Below are 14,129 nucleotides of genomic sequence, written 5' to 3'. Positions count from 1 at the left end.
CACGCCATTCTTCTGCCTCAGCCTCCTGAGTAGCTGAGACTACAGGCGCCCGTCACCACGCCTGGCTAAATTTTTGTATTTTTAGTAGAGACAGGGTTTCACTGTGTTAGCCAGGATGGTCTCGATCTCCTGACCTTGTGATCTGCCCACCTCGGCCTCCCAAAGTGCTGGGATTACAGGTGTGAGCCACTGCACCCGGCTTGAGTTTCTTATATACTCTGGTTATTAATGCTTTGTTAGATGGATAGTTTGCAGATGTTTTCTTATATTCTGCGGGTTGTCTCTTCACTTTGTTGATTGTTTCCTTTGCTATGCAGAAGCCTTTTCACTTGATTTGAGCGCATTTGTCCATTTTTACTTTGGTTGCCTGTGTTTGTAGGGTATTACCCAAGAAGTTTTTGCCCAGAGCAATGTCCTGGAGATTTTTCCCCATGTTTTCTTGTAGTTGTTTCATAGTTTAATGTCTTAGATTTAAGTGTTAATCCATTTTGATTTGATTTTTGTATATAGCAAGAGATAGGGGTCTAATATCAGTCTTCTGCATATGGATATCCAGTTTTCCCAGCACCATCTATTGAAGAGACTGTCTTTTCCTGTTCTTGGCACCTTTGTCAAAAATGAGTTCACTCGGTGTGTGGATTTGTTTCTGGGTTCTCTATTCTGTTCCATTGGTCAATGTGTCTGTTTTTATGCCAGTACCATGCTGGTTTGGTTGCTATAGCTCTGCAGTATAATTTGAAGTCAGGTAATGTGATTCCTCCAGATTTGTTCCTTTTGCTTAGTATAGCTTTGGCTATTCTGGGTCTTTTATGGTTCCATATAAATTTTAGTATTTTTTTTCTATTTCTGTAAAGAATGTCATTGATATTTTGATAGGGATTGCATGAAATCTGTAGATTGCTTTGGGTAGTATGGACATTTTAACAATGTTGATTCTTCCAATCCATGAACATGGAATATCTTTCCACTTTTTGGTATTCTCTTCAATTTCTTTCATCAGTGTTTTATAGTTTTCATTACAGAGATCTTTCACTTCTTTGGTTACGTTAATTCCTAAGTATGTAATTTTATTTGTGGCTATTATAAATGGGATTACTTTTTTATTTCTTTTTCAGATTGTTCACTGTTGCATACAGAAATGCTTCTGATTTTTTATGTTGATTTTTTATCCTACAACTTTACTGAATTTATCAGTTTTAATAGTTTTTTTGTGGAACCTTGAGGTTTTTCCACATACAAGATCATATCATCTGCAAACAAGTTTAATTTGACTTCTTCCTTTCCAGTTTGGATGCCTTTTATTTCTTTCTCTTGTCTGATTGCTTTAGCTAGGACTTCCAGCACTATATTGAATAACATTGGTGAAAGGGGGCATCTTTGTCATATTCCATATCTTAGAGGAAAGGGTTTCAGTTTTTCCTCATTCAGTATGATACTAGCTGTAGGTCTGTGGTATATGGCTTTTATTATGTTGAGGTATGTTCCTTCTATACCTAGTTTTTTTATAAGGGTTCTTATCACGAAGGTATGCTGAACTTTATCAAATGCTTTTTCAGCATCTACTGAAATGACCGTATGGATTTTGTCCTTCATTCTGTTGATATGATGTATTACATTAATTGATTTGCATATGTTGAACCATCCTTGCATCCCAGGGATAAATCCCACTTGGTCATGATGAATAATCTTCTTAATGTATTCTTGAATTAGATTTGCTAGTAATTTGTTGAAGATTTTTATCAGATATTCATCAGAGACCAATGCCTGTAGTTAGTTTCCTTCCTTCCTTCCTTCCTTCCTTCCTTCCTTCCTTCCTTCCTTCCTTTCTCTTTCTCTCTTTTTGTTGATGTGTATTTGTCTGGTTTTTGGAATCAGGATAATATTGGCCTTGTAGAATGAGTTTGGAAATATCCCTTCCTCTTCTATAGTTTGAGTAGGATTGGTATTGGTTCTTCTTTAAATGTTTGGTAGAATTAAGCAGTGAAGCCATTGGGTCCCAGGCTATTCTTTTTTTTTTTTTTTTTTTTTGAGACAGAGTTTCACTCTTGTTGCCCAGGCTGGAGTGCAATGATGCAATCTTGGCTCACCGCAACCTCCGCCTTCTGGGTTCAAGTGATTCTGTTGCCTCAGCCTCCCAAGTAGCTGGGATTACAGGCATGCGCCACTACGCCCAGCTAATATTTTGTATTTTTAGTAGACAAGGGGTTTCTCCATGTTGGTCAGGCTGGTCTCAAACTCCTGACCTCAGGTGATCTGCCCACCTCGGCCTCCCAAAGTGCTGGGATTATGGGCATGAGCCACTGCGCCTGGCCCTTTTTCCATCTCTTTGTTTTCAGTCTGTTTGTGTCTTTATAGGTGAAGTGTTTTTCTTGTAGGCAAAAAATCAGTGAGTCTTGCATTTTTACCCATTGAGCCACCCCATGTCTTTTGATTAGAGAGTTTAGTCCATTTACATTCAGTGTTATTATTGATAAATAAGCACTTACTCCTTCCACTTTGTTATTTATTTTCTGGTTGTTTTGTGGTCTTCTTTTCCTTCTTTCTTTCCTTCCTGTCTTCTTTTTTTTGTAAAGGTGCTTTTCTCTGATGATATAGTTTCTTGTGTCCAGGTGTGGTGGCTCATAGCCATAATCCCAGCATTTTGGGAGGCCGAGGCAGGCGGATCACCTGAGGTCAGGAGTTCAAGACTGGCCTAGCCAACATGGAGAAACCCTGTCTCTACTAGAAATGCAAAAATTAGCTGGACGTGGTGGTGGGCACCTGTAATCCCAGCTACTTGGGAGGCTGAGGGAGTGAATTCCTTGAACCTGGGAGGCAGAGGTTGCAGTGAGCCAAGATCGCGCCACTGCACTCCAGCCTGGGCAACAGAGTGAGACTCTGTCTCAAATAATAATAATAATAACAATTTAGTTTCTTGCTTTTTATTTTTTGTGTATCTATTATATGTTTTTTTGGCTTGAGGTTACCATGAGGCTTGCAAACACTATATTATAACCCATTATTTTAAACTGATAACAACACTATTTGTATAAAAAAACAAGCAAAAAGAAAACTAGTAAGAACTCTACACCTTAACTTCATACCTCTGCTTTTTAACTTTTGGTTGTTTCTGTTTATATTTTACTGTGCTATGTCTTGATAAGTTGTTGTTATTATTTTTGATTGGTATATTATTTATTCTTTCTACTTAAAATAAGAGTAGTTTAAACACCACAGTTACAGTGTTATAATATTATGTGTTTTTCTGTGTATTTACTATTACCAGTGAGTTTTGTACCTTCAGGGTGATTACTTATTGCTCATTAATATTCTTTTCTTTCTGATTGAAGTGCTCCCTTGAAAGCATTGCTTGTAGGGCAGGTCTGATGTTGATGAAATCCCTCAGCTTTTGTTTGGGAAAGTATTTCTCCTTCATGTTTGAGGGATATTTTCACTAGATATACTATTCTAGGGTAAAAGCTTTTTCCTTCAGAACTTTAAATACGTCATGCCACTCTCTTCTGGCCTGTAAGGTTTCCACTGAGAAGTCTGTGACCAGAAATATTGGAGCTCCACTGTACGTTATTTGTTTGTTTTCTTTCTTTCTTTTTTTATTAAAAAAAAAAATTGATTTTCCCAGCCCCAGCCCCAGCAGTCCATGGGGCTGAGGAAGCCTGGCTGATTTGCTTGTTTTCTCTTTCTGCTTTTAGGATCCTTTATCCTTGATTTTTGGGAGTTTGATTATTAAATCCCTTGAGGTAGTCTTCTTTGGGTTAAATCTGCTTGGTGGTCTACAACCTTCTTTACTTGGATATTGATACCTTTCTCTAGGTTTGGGAAGTTGTCTGTTATTATCCCTTTGAATAAACTTTCTACCCCTATCTCTTTCTCTACCTCCTCTTTAAGGCCAATTAATCAGATTTGCCCTTTTGAGACTATTTTCTAGATCCTGTAAGCATGCTTCCTTTTTTCCTTTTCTTTTTGCTCCTTTGGCTGTTTATTTTCAAATAGCCTTCTTCAGGCTCACTAATTCTTTCTTCTGATTGATCAATTCTGTTACTGAAAGCCTCTGATGCATTCTTCAGTATGCCTATTGCATTTTTAGCTCCAGAATTTCTGCTTGATTCTTTTTAATTATTTCAATCTCTTTGTTAAATTTATCTGATAGAATTCTGAATTCCTTCTCTGTATTATCTTGAGTTTCTTTGAATTTCCTCCAAGACAGCTATTTTGAATTCTCTGTCTGAAAGGTCAGATAGCTGTTTCTCCAGGATCGGTCCCTGGTACCTTGTTTAGTTCATTTGATGAGGTCATGTTTTCTTGGATTGTCTTGATACTTATAGATGTTTGTCTGTGTCTGGGCATTGAAGAATTAGGTATTTATTGTAGTCTTCGCAGTCTGGGCTTGTTTATACCTATCCTTCTTGGGAAGGCTTTCCAGATATTTGTAAGGACTTATCTAAGCTGTATCTGCTTTAGAGGGCACCCCAAGCCCAGTAATGCTGTGGTTCTTGCAGATTCATAGAGATACTGCCTTGATGGTCTTAGACAAGATCTAGGATAATCTGGATTGCCAGCCAGAGACTCTTGTTCTCTTCCCTTAATTTCTCTCAGACATACAGAGTCTATCTCTGTTCTGAGCCACCACTGGGGGTGCAGTGACACAAACACCCCTGAGGCCACCACCACTATGACTGCACTGGGTCAGACCTGAAGCCAGCACAGTACTGGGTCTTGCCCAAGGTCTGCTGTAACCACTCCCTGACTACCGCCTATATTTATTCAAGGCCTTGGGGCTCTGCAATCAGCAGGTGGCAAGGCCAGCCAGGCTTGTGTCCTTCCCTTCAGGGTGGCGAGTTTCCCCGGGCCCTGGGTGGGTCCAGAGGAGCCAGGGACTAGACTCAAAAACCTTAGAAGTCTACCTGATGTTCTGTTGTACTGTGGCTGAGCTGGCACTCAAACCACTAGATGCAGACCTTCTCACTCTTCCTTTCCCTTTCCAAAGGCAGAGGAGCCTTACCCTGTGGCCACCGCCACCATGGGCCCATGGGATGTACTGCCAGACTACTGCCAAAGTTCCCTTAAGACCCAAGGGCTCTTCAGTCAGCTTGTGGTGAATGCTGTCTGGCCCAGGGCTCACCCTTCAGGAAATTAGGCTCCCCTCTGGCCCAGGGCAGGTCCAGAAATGCCATCCAAGGCTAAGTCCTGGAATCGGGGACTCTAGCCCACTTGATACTCTACTCACCTGTGGCCGAGCTGGTACCTAAGGTGTAAGAGAAAGTCCCATTTACTCTTCCCTCTGCTTTTCTCAAGTGGAAGGAGTCTTGCCCCATAACCACCACAGCTGGTAATGTGCTTAGTCTCACCTGAAGCCAGCAAGTCTCAGACTCTCGCCCAAAGCCCTTGATGTAGTGCCTGGGTATTGTTGCTGGTTATTCAGGGCCCAAGGGCTCTTCAGTTAGTAGGTGATGAATGCTGCCAGAACTTAGTCCTTCCCTTCAAGGCAGCAGGTTCTCTTCTGGCCCAGGGTGTGTCTAGTATTATCATCCAGAAGTTAGGGCCTGGAAAGTGGGCCCCAGAACTCTGACCAGTGCCTTATCTTGCTGTGGCTGAGCTGGTATCTTAAGATATAAGGCAAAGACCTCCGCACTTTTCCCTCTCCTCTCCTCAAGTGGAGGGAATGGGAGTCTCTCACAGCTGTGAGCTGTGCAGCCTGGGGTGAAGGGGGAGGGGTGATGCCCTTAGCCACCCCAGCTGGTTTCAAAGTAGGTCATGTCCCCACCACCCTCTCACCCAGTCCACTGTCTCAGGGCCAATTCAGCACTAGGACTCACCTAGGTTTTGCAGTCCCTGTGTCCTACACTGCCTTTCAAGTTTCTTTGGGGCCCCAGAACACTTTAGCCCATGGTGGTGAGGCTTGCAGGAACTCAAGTTCCAATGCTGGGATCTATCATTTCCCTCTGGCTAGAGCTGGTTTAAATGCTCCCTCTGTTGGCAGGATCAGCTGTGTTTGGTCCAGTTATCCTTTCTGATTTTTAGTTCTTATGAATGTGCTTTTTTGTGTGTAGATAGTTGTTAAGTTGGTGTCCTTGCTGCGGTGGGATGATTGGTGGAGTCTTCTATTCCACCATCCACCCTGCCTAGACACCATCTTTAAAAAAAAAAAAACAAAAAACATCCTGCTCAAGGTACAAATATTGCCACAGTTGTGACAGTTGGATTTGATTAAATTATTCACTTGGTCAACATTTATTGAGCATCTGTATGAGCTGGGCCTACAAAACTAAATAATGATGCCAACTTGCCACTCCATTCTGTCAGGATGTAGTAGGGGAAAAGACATTTTCATCCATAATAACTACACAATGTAGTAGATTCATGACAGATATCAGCATCCATTTGTAAGGCTTTGGTTTCGTTAGAGTCACTGAAGAAGCACCTCTGTTCTGGGCAATTAAGGACATGTCTTTCCCTTCAGTTTTTTTTTTTTTTTTAATGGAAGGAAAAGGTTCATGAGGCAGTAGATTCACTCATTTCTGGGGAGGGATGCAGGTCCCACCACTTACTAGCTAGCTCTAGAGCAAACTCTTCAGTCTCTGTTTCCTCATGTACAAGATGGAGGTTTTATTGGGAAGTTGGGAGGATTAAATTAAGGTAATGAATGTAAAGTATTGCTTTAACACAGTGCCTAGAACAGAATGAATGGTTTTTATTTATTTGAGACAGGGTCTTGCTCTGTCGCCCAGGCTAGAGTACTGTGGTGGTATCATAGCTCACTGCAACCTCAAACTCCTGGACTCAGCAATCCTCCTGGCTTAGCCTCCTGAGTAGCTGGGATTATAGCTGCACACCACTATGCCCAGCTAATTTTTTATTATTATTATTATTTTTGGAGAGACAGGGTCTTACTATGTTGCTCAGGCTGATCTTGAATTCCTGGCCAAAAGTGATCCTTTCAACTTGGCCTCCCAAAGTGTGGGGATTACAGGCATGAGCCACCAAGCCTGGCCTAATGTTAACATTATATTTGCTTTGTGCTCTCTTCTCAGAGAAGTAATTGCCACCTCCAGAACTCTATTACCTGTACTGGAGAAGTTCCTTCTGATATTCAATCAACAAGTTATTAATATAAATAAATTTTTTAAAAATGAAAACTAGAGGAAAAAATACTTTATTTATTTTTAGTTTAGTTTTTTTTTTTTTTTTTTGAGACAGAGTCTCGCTTTGTCACCCAGGCTGGAGTACAGTGGTGTGATCTTGGCTCACCGTAGCCTCAACCTCCCAGTTTCAAGCAGTTCACCTGCTTCAAGCCTCCAGAGTAGCTGGAACTACAGGCACATGCTACTACTCCCGGGTAATTTTTGTATTTTTAGTAGAGACGGGGTTTCACTACGTTGGCCAGACTGTTCTCAAACTCCTGACCTCAGGTGATCCGCCCTCCTCAGCCTCCTAAAGTGCTGGGATTACAGGTGTGAGCCACCGCGCCTGGCCAAAAATAGTTTAATTTCATACATATACTCAGCACTGTGGTAGATGCCAGTATACTATTATAGAATTAATGTAAACACAGTTTCCTAACTCTAGGTGATGTTCATCAGCCACGAGTTATCTGAGGGGTATGAAGTTCATCCCAGGAAAATTAGTAAAACAGAAGAGCTATGAAAGTTGGCCTCACTTTGGGAGTCTGAGGCAGGTAGATCAGGAGTTTGAGACCAGCCTGGCCAACATGGAGAAACCCCGTCTCTACTAAAAATACAAAAATAAGCCGGGTGTGATGACATGCACCTGTAATCCCAGCTATTCTGGAGGCTAAGGCAGGAGAATCACTTAACCTGGGAGGCGGAGGTTGCAGTGAGCTGAGATCGCACCACTGCACTCCAGCCTGGGTGACAGAGCAAGACTCCATCTCAAAAAAAAAAAAAAAAAAAAAAAAAGCTGGCCTCGAAGAAAAAAAGTATTTTAGGTAAAAAGGGAGGATGGCTATAGGAAGCATCTAGAAATATTGGGAAGTAATAAATCAAATATACATATTTCATATTAAACATCTGCCAGATTTGGAAAGCAGGTGACCTCAATGCTGACCTCTTAACCTACGGGCAATCAGGGTCTTCTACTTTGATATAGTCCCTCCCACAGTGCCCCAGAATAAAGTGGACTCAGTAACTATACCATGTGGAACCTGAAGAGTTGTCTAATATGAATCGGGTTTTATTTGTTTTTGCATTTAAAAACTTCTCCTTTGATGAATGCACATTTATAGGGCAAGTTAGAACAACCAATCACATAAACAACTGTCCTCACATAATAGGTAGTTGTTACTTAAAATGAAAATCCCAGAGTTAGTAATAAATTCAGGTACATACAATTCTGTATGTCAAACAAATAGAAGATAGCATGTCCTGAAAAAGTTTCTGGTGACTAAAACAATTGGGCCAAAAAGACAAGGACATTGATGTCCAAAGATGCATGTTAATGGTTCAAATGAAATGTGAAAAAGCAAAAGGTACTAAAATATTTAACATATTAAATTAATGTAAATTTAATTACTAAAATGAATAATAAAAGTGAAAGAATCCTTCCTTCTACATTAGTATATCTGAGTCAGAGCCACTAAAGCTATCTATTTCTACTTCACCAAACATCTCATTCCCACTCAGTACTTGAGGAGTTTGATATACTTGGCTTCATCTCCCTATTTCTAACCTTAGGAATCTGATTCTTCCTCCTCTTCTTCCTCCTCCTCTTCTTCTTCTTCTTCTTCCTCCTTCTCTTCTTTTTCTTCTGTGGCCACTTCTGCTGCTTCTGGCTTTATTTCTGGGGCCGGTGGTGGAGCCACTGCTGGAGGAGCTTCTGCTGGGGCAGCCTCTGGTGATTTTTTAAGCAAGCAGATCAAGCAAATAATTGTACTTAATATTATAAAAAGTATAATGAATGATAATATCATCATGTCTACAGCATGTTCTTCACGTCTGGAATGAGTCATATTGTGATTTTCACCTTCTCCTGAAGGTGTCCCACCTAGCTTACCAGGAGGGCCACTGTCCACACTACCTCCACTTCCTGCAGTAACACAGTCAGGGGGGGCATGCCCTTCATTACAGTGGCAGTGCCCTAAATCATTACAAACTCCCTTCCCATTACACGTTTTTTCTGGGTTGCAGGCAGAAATCACTGGGGTTTTATCTGTGCAGGCGGAATTTAGGCAGACTTTGTTTGGTGCACAGTAAATGCCATTGTGCACATCTCCTTCATCAGGAATGTCAGTACTCATATAGGCATCCATGCTCCAACATGAGCCATCTCCCTGAGGGACCTGAATCATTGTATGTTGGAGATTGATTTTTGGTAAGCCTGTAATACCTGAACATATAAGTTTCCCACAAAATATATTACCATCTGAACACCGAACATATTGTGACCCAGGACTGGTAGAAATGCCACAGTTTCCAAATCGGTCCCCTTTGCTGTTCATTGAATTGTAACACTCTTGTGAGGCTGATTTTGCACCATATCCATATAATTGTAAGCACTGATTATTAGGGTCCATACAATGACCTTTAAGGCACTCGTAAATTTTATGACATTTTGAGCCATCTTGCTTATGCCTGTTGTTGGGTCATAATGCAGATGTACCATTGCAAAATTCTGGGAGATCACAGGAACGACTAGAAGGACGGCAAGGATATCCCTTACGGTGAAATTTACACTTATGACAACATGGACCATCACTGCACTCTGCTTTCGCCTTCAATATACAGTTTTCATCACAACATGGGTGATGCTGACATAGAGAACCACAGTCACACTGCTCCGTGTCCTCCACCACACCATTTCCACAGGCAGAATCCCTACGCTTGCGGCCCCTGGGCCATGGCTTGTTAAATAGGCAGGCCCCTTTGTGTTCTCGAAGGAACTGGTAGAAGTAGTCAGAGCTGCAGTTGCTGAAGCCACTTTCTTTTGTGATATTTTCATGCATGAGGCAAAAGTGCTTATCTTTACAAAAGCAGGCCGAGTGGTCGTGCTGAATACCCAGGTTGTGCCCGAGCTCATGGGCCATCAGGGCTGCAAACAACAGCGCATCTTCATGATGGAAGGATTCAACAGCTGCCACAAAACCGCTTGAGCAGGCACCACTGAGAAAGGCCTGGCCCATATTCTGTCCAGGGTGATGCCCAACGATCATGTGGGCAACATCGTGTTTTGCACGATGGAAGAGCATCTCTTGTCTCCAGTGATTGAAATTCCTGAGTGTGATTTGCAAGTCCACTGTGACATCTATTAGGTCCCCCTCGGTCCAAATCTCCATTCCAGCCAGCACCACCTCTGTGTTTATTCCCCTAGTGAAGCTGTTGGCCAGAGCAATGACATCCACTACTGTCTGGACCGTCTCATTGACGTTACTGCCCCACATCTGGAACCGCTGGTTGTTGACCACGACAAACATCTCCACGTACTTTTTGTGTGACCACAAGTAGGACAGCGCCTGTAGATCATGAGGCTTCCTGCTCCCTTGTTGCCAGCTAGTAGACACCACATGGCTGTCTCTGGAAGTGACACCACAGGAGACTCGCGCTTGATGTGCCATGGTGTATAACACATGTTCAAACTGTCTTGAAGAGTCCATGGGCTCACTGCTGTAAGATTTTTCCTCCTTAATCAGGATGCCCCTGAGACCTGCACAGATGTTGACAGAAACAAAAGAACCTGACACTCCTTCTATGTAGCCTTCATAGTGGCAGTCATGTGAGATGAAAGGCAATTCTTGCCCCAGGAGGCCATTGTGGTAACTGTAGACTGGAAAGTTATTCACAAAATGGTTTCTCTTCACCTTCAGGTGAACCAAGTGTTTCTGGCCTTGCATAAGTAGCAAATAGGTTGCCTTTTCCACTGGGTCTTCACTTCCCCTGACCATCAGCCACTTTGGGATGACTATTTCATAGGAAGAGTAATATACCGAGGCCATGTCACAGTATATGCTCGGGAGAAAAATTATCCCCAAGAGCAACATGGTCCCCAACCTGACACACGAATGACCTGGCATTAGCCCCAGCCTCAAACTCTTCATCTGGGGAGCCCAGGTCTGTCTGAAGCACCCTCCTAGCCTCATACAAAACCACATGGAGTTTCATCAGAGAAGACAAGAAGGAGGCAGAGTCTCTCACAGAGGCTGTTACTGACATGACCCTAGGGAATCAGTTGATGATGCAACTTGTGTCCATGAGCAGCAGCTCTCCCTGACACGCAGACCGTCAGACACAGGTACTAGCCCCAGATCTATGCCGGCTGCATGAAGCTACTTTCAACTCTGAAAGACCCAGCTTTCTGGCTGAGTCTCTGCCTAGTCTTCCGGGTCTATCTCATATCGTTCAGAAATTTTCCATACTTGATGACTTTCCCTTTCAGCTTCAGCTTCAGTGCTCCTGATTAAGGTCCTATTGACACCATGAAGGAAATTCTATAATGTAGGACTGTACTGTGCAAGAGGAAACAAAATCTTCGTGCCTTTCTTCAACTGAGCCACGTGGAACAACCCCTCCCCCACCCCTCCTGTTGTCCGTTGCTCAGCTAACTCCAAATGTTCCAGACCAGGGGGCTTGGAGATCTCTCTGGTGGGCATAGTCCACTGTCCATTTCCTCTCTTCTAAAACTCATGTTCTGAGCATATGAACATCTTTACCCAGGGTGCTCTTTTCTTCTCAGTGAGGCATTATGGATATGTGTGTCTGCATTTCAGTGGCCAAGTGAGGTGGCTACCCTGTGCCTCAACATAAACAGTAGGCTGGTGACCCATGGACAAGGCACAGTAGTGTTTTTTTGGTTTTTTTTTTTTTTTTTGAGACTGAGTTTCGCTCTTGTTGCCCAGGCTGGAGTGCAATGGCCTGGTCTCGGCTCACTGCAACCTCTGCCTCCCAGGTTCGAGCAATTCTCCTGTCTCGGCCTCCCAAGTAGCTGGGATTACAGGAACCTGCCACTGCACCTGGATAATTTTTGTATTTTTAGTAGAGATGAGGTTTCACCATGTCGGTCAGGCTGGTCTCGAACTCCTGACCTCAGGCAATCTGCCTGCCTCGGCAACCCAAAGTGCTGGGATTACAGGCATGAGTCACCGCACCCAGCCAGTCCTATTTTTTAACATCATCAAAGTTGAGTTTTTACGTTCTGATTATAACACTATCCAAAAGAGTATATGGGAGATGCCAACAGAGCAGCTTTCTATTATATGTGATTATCATAAACACATTGGCTGGTACCTCCAGGACTACACTCTCCTGGGGATAGCCTCACATAGGGAGGTGCTAAGATTATTCTTATGTCTGTTCAAAGGTAGGTGTGCTAAAAGTCACCCTGTGTTAGAATATAATCTCTATGCTTTCAGTGACCACCTCTATTTGTTCATCCTGATACCATCAGGCTTATAAGAGGCCTTGTCCAAGAGTAGATGAACACGAATTATTTTTGAATGAATAAAGGACTCTTGGGTATGAGTGGTACAGTGTGTCATCTGTTGTGTGTTATTTGTACTTGTGTATTAGGTCTCCTTTCATTTCACTTTCTTATGAACTTCATTGTATGATGGGCCCTTCTCTCTTCTAATCTTAAAAATGTGTTTATCCGTTGGATCAACCTCTTTATATGCTGCACTTTCTCACCTTAATGAAACCATTCCATTCAATCCATATCATTCTCCAGTAACCATCCAAATCTTGCCTGTGTTTTATACTGAATGGCTTTGAGAAAGAGAACATACTTGCGCTCTCCATTGTTCATCACCTATTGTTTGTTTTTAACATTTTAAATTCTGGAATACAGTGCATTCACTAAAAGGTGCATTTTTTTTTTCAGACTGAGTTTCCCCCTTGTCGCCCAGGCTGGAGTGCAGTGGCGTGATCTCAGCTCACTGCAAATTCCGCCTCCCACTGTCCATTTCAAGGTCTCCCAGGTTCAAGTGACTCTCCTGCCTCAGCCTCCCAAGTAGCTGGGATTATAGGCACCTGCTACCACACCCAGCTAATTTTTGTATTTTTAGTAGAGATGGGGTTTCTACTAAACCAGGCCAGGCTGGTCTTGAACTCCTGACCTCAGGTGATCCACCCACCTCAACCTCCCAAAGTGCTGGGATTACAGGTGTGAGTCACAGCACCTGGCAGAAAAGTGCATTTTTGACATAGATGTAGATTTGGGGGAATTATGAAAAATAAAAAAGCTGTATAAGCATAAATTTGTTAAAGCAATCAACACTTTGAGCTCCACAGAATAAACATAGGCTCCTCTTTATAATTACAAATCCCTCCTCTTGCATATGTACCCAGGATGCTGTCTTTTTATTATTATTATTATTATTATTATTATTATTATTATTTTGAGAGACAAGGTCTTGCTCTGTCACCCAGGCTGAAGTGCAGTGGTGTGATCATGGCTTGCTGTACCCCTGAACTCCTGAGTTCAAGCAATCCTCCTGCCTCAGTCTCCCAAGCACCTGGGAAGACAAGTACATGCCAAAACACCTGGCTAACATTTATTTTTGAACTTGTGGTGGATTAACAGCTTCCTCACTTTTTTTGTACTTTCACCTTCTAAATATGCAACCTGTAACATGTAGCTTCATTTCACCTGTGTTTAGACTTCATATGAATACATAAAAGTGTAACTTTTTAACGGGGCTTCTTTTATTCCATAGTTCACTTAAGTTGCCTCCATGTTGTTGTGTGAACCCAAAGTTCATTCCTCTCCATAGCACAACACTGGTATTTCTCTGTGTGAATCCCTTATGACTCATGATCCTTTCTTTATCGGTTATCCTTTGCTTTCAGGGTATACCATGAACACTGCTGCTGTGAATATTATTGTCTATGTAACATGATGCAAATGCATATGACCTTCTAGGGTATAAACCTAGAAGTAGGGCCAGGCATGGTGGCTCATGCCTGTAATCCCAGCACTTTGGGAGGCCGAGGCGGGCAGATCATGAGGTCAGGAGATCGAGACCATCCTGGCTAACACGGTGAAACCCCGTCTGTACTAAAAACACAAAAAATTAGCCCGGCATGGTGGCGCGCGCCTGTAGTCCCTGCTACCTAGGAGGCTGAGGCAGGAGAATGGCATGAATCTGGGAGGCAGAGCTTGCAGTGAGCTGAGATCGCGCCACTGCA

The 14,129-nt window shown here is 42.6% G+C and overlaps 1 protein-coding gene across 1 annotated transcript; it reads right to left on the bottom strand.

The window, feature by feature from the left end:
- Positions 1-3,223: 3,223 nt before the first annotated feature.
- On the bottom strand, positions 3,224-11,159 carry LOC100971565 (disintegrin and metalloproteinase domain-containing protein 1-like). The gene is given in 2 exon segments (XM_034934523.3): positions 3,224-11,056; positions 11,058-11,159. Coding segments are annotated over 2 exon segments (2,475 nt in total). The 3' UTR covers positions 3,224-8,683.
- Between the last annotated feature and the right edge of the window lie 2,970 nt (positions 11,160-14,129).

This window comes from Pan paniscus, chromosome 10, assembly GCF_029289425.2.
Source record: "Pan paniscus chromosome 10, NHGRI_mPanPan1-v2.0_pri, whole genome shotgun sequence".
NCBI lineage: Eukaryota > Metazoa > Chordata > Mammalia > Primates > Hominidae > Pan > Pan paniscus.
This window is presented reverse-complemented; position numbering and strand designations above follow the sequence as displayed.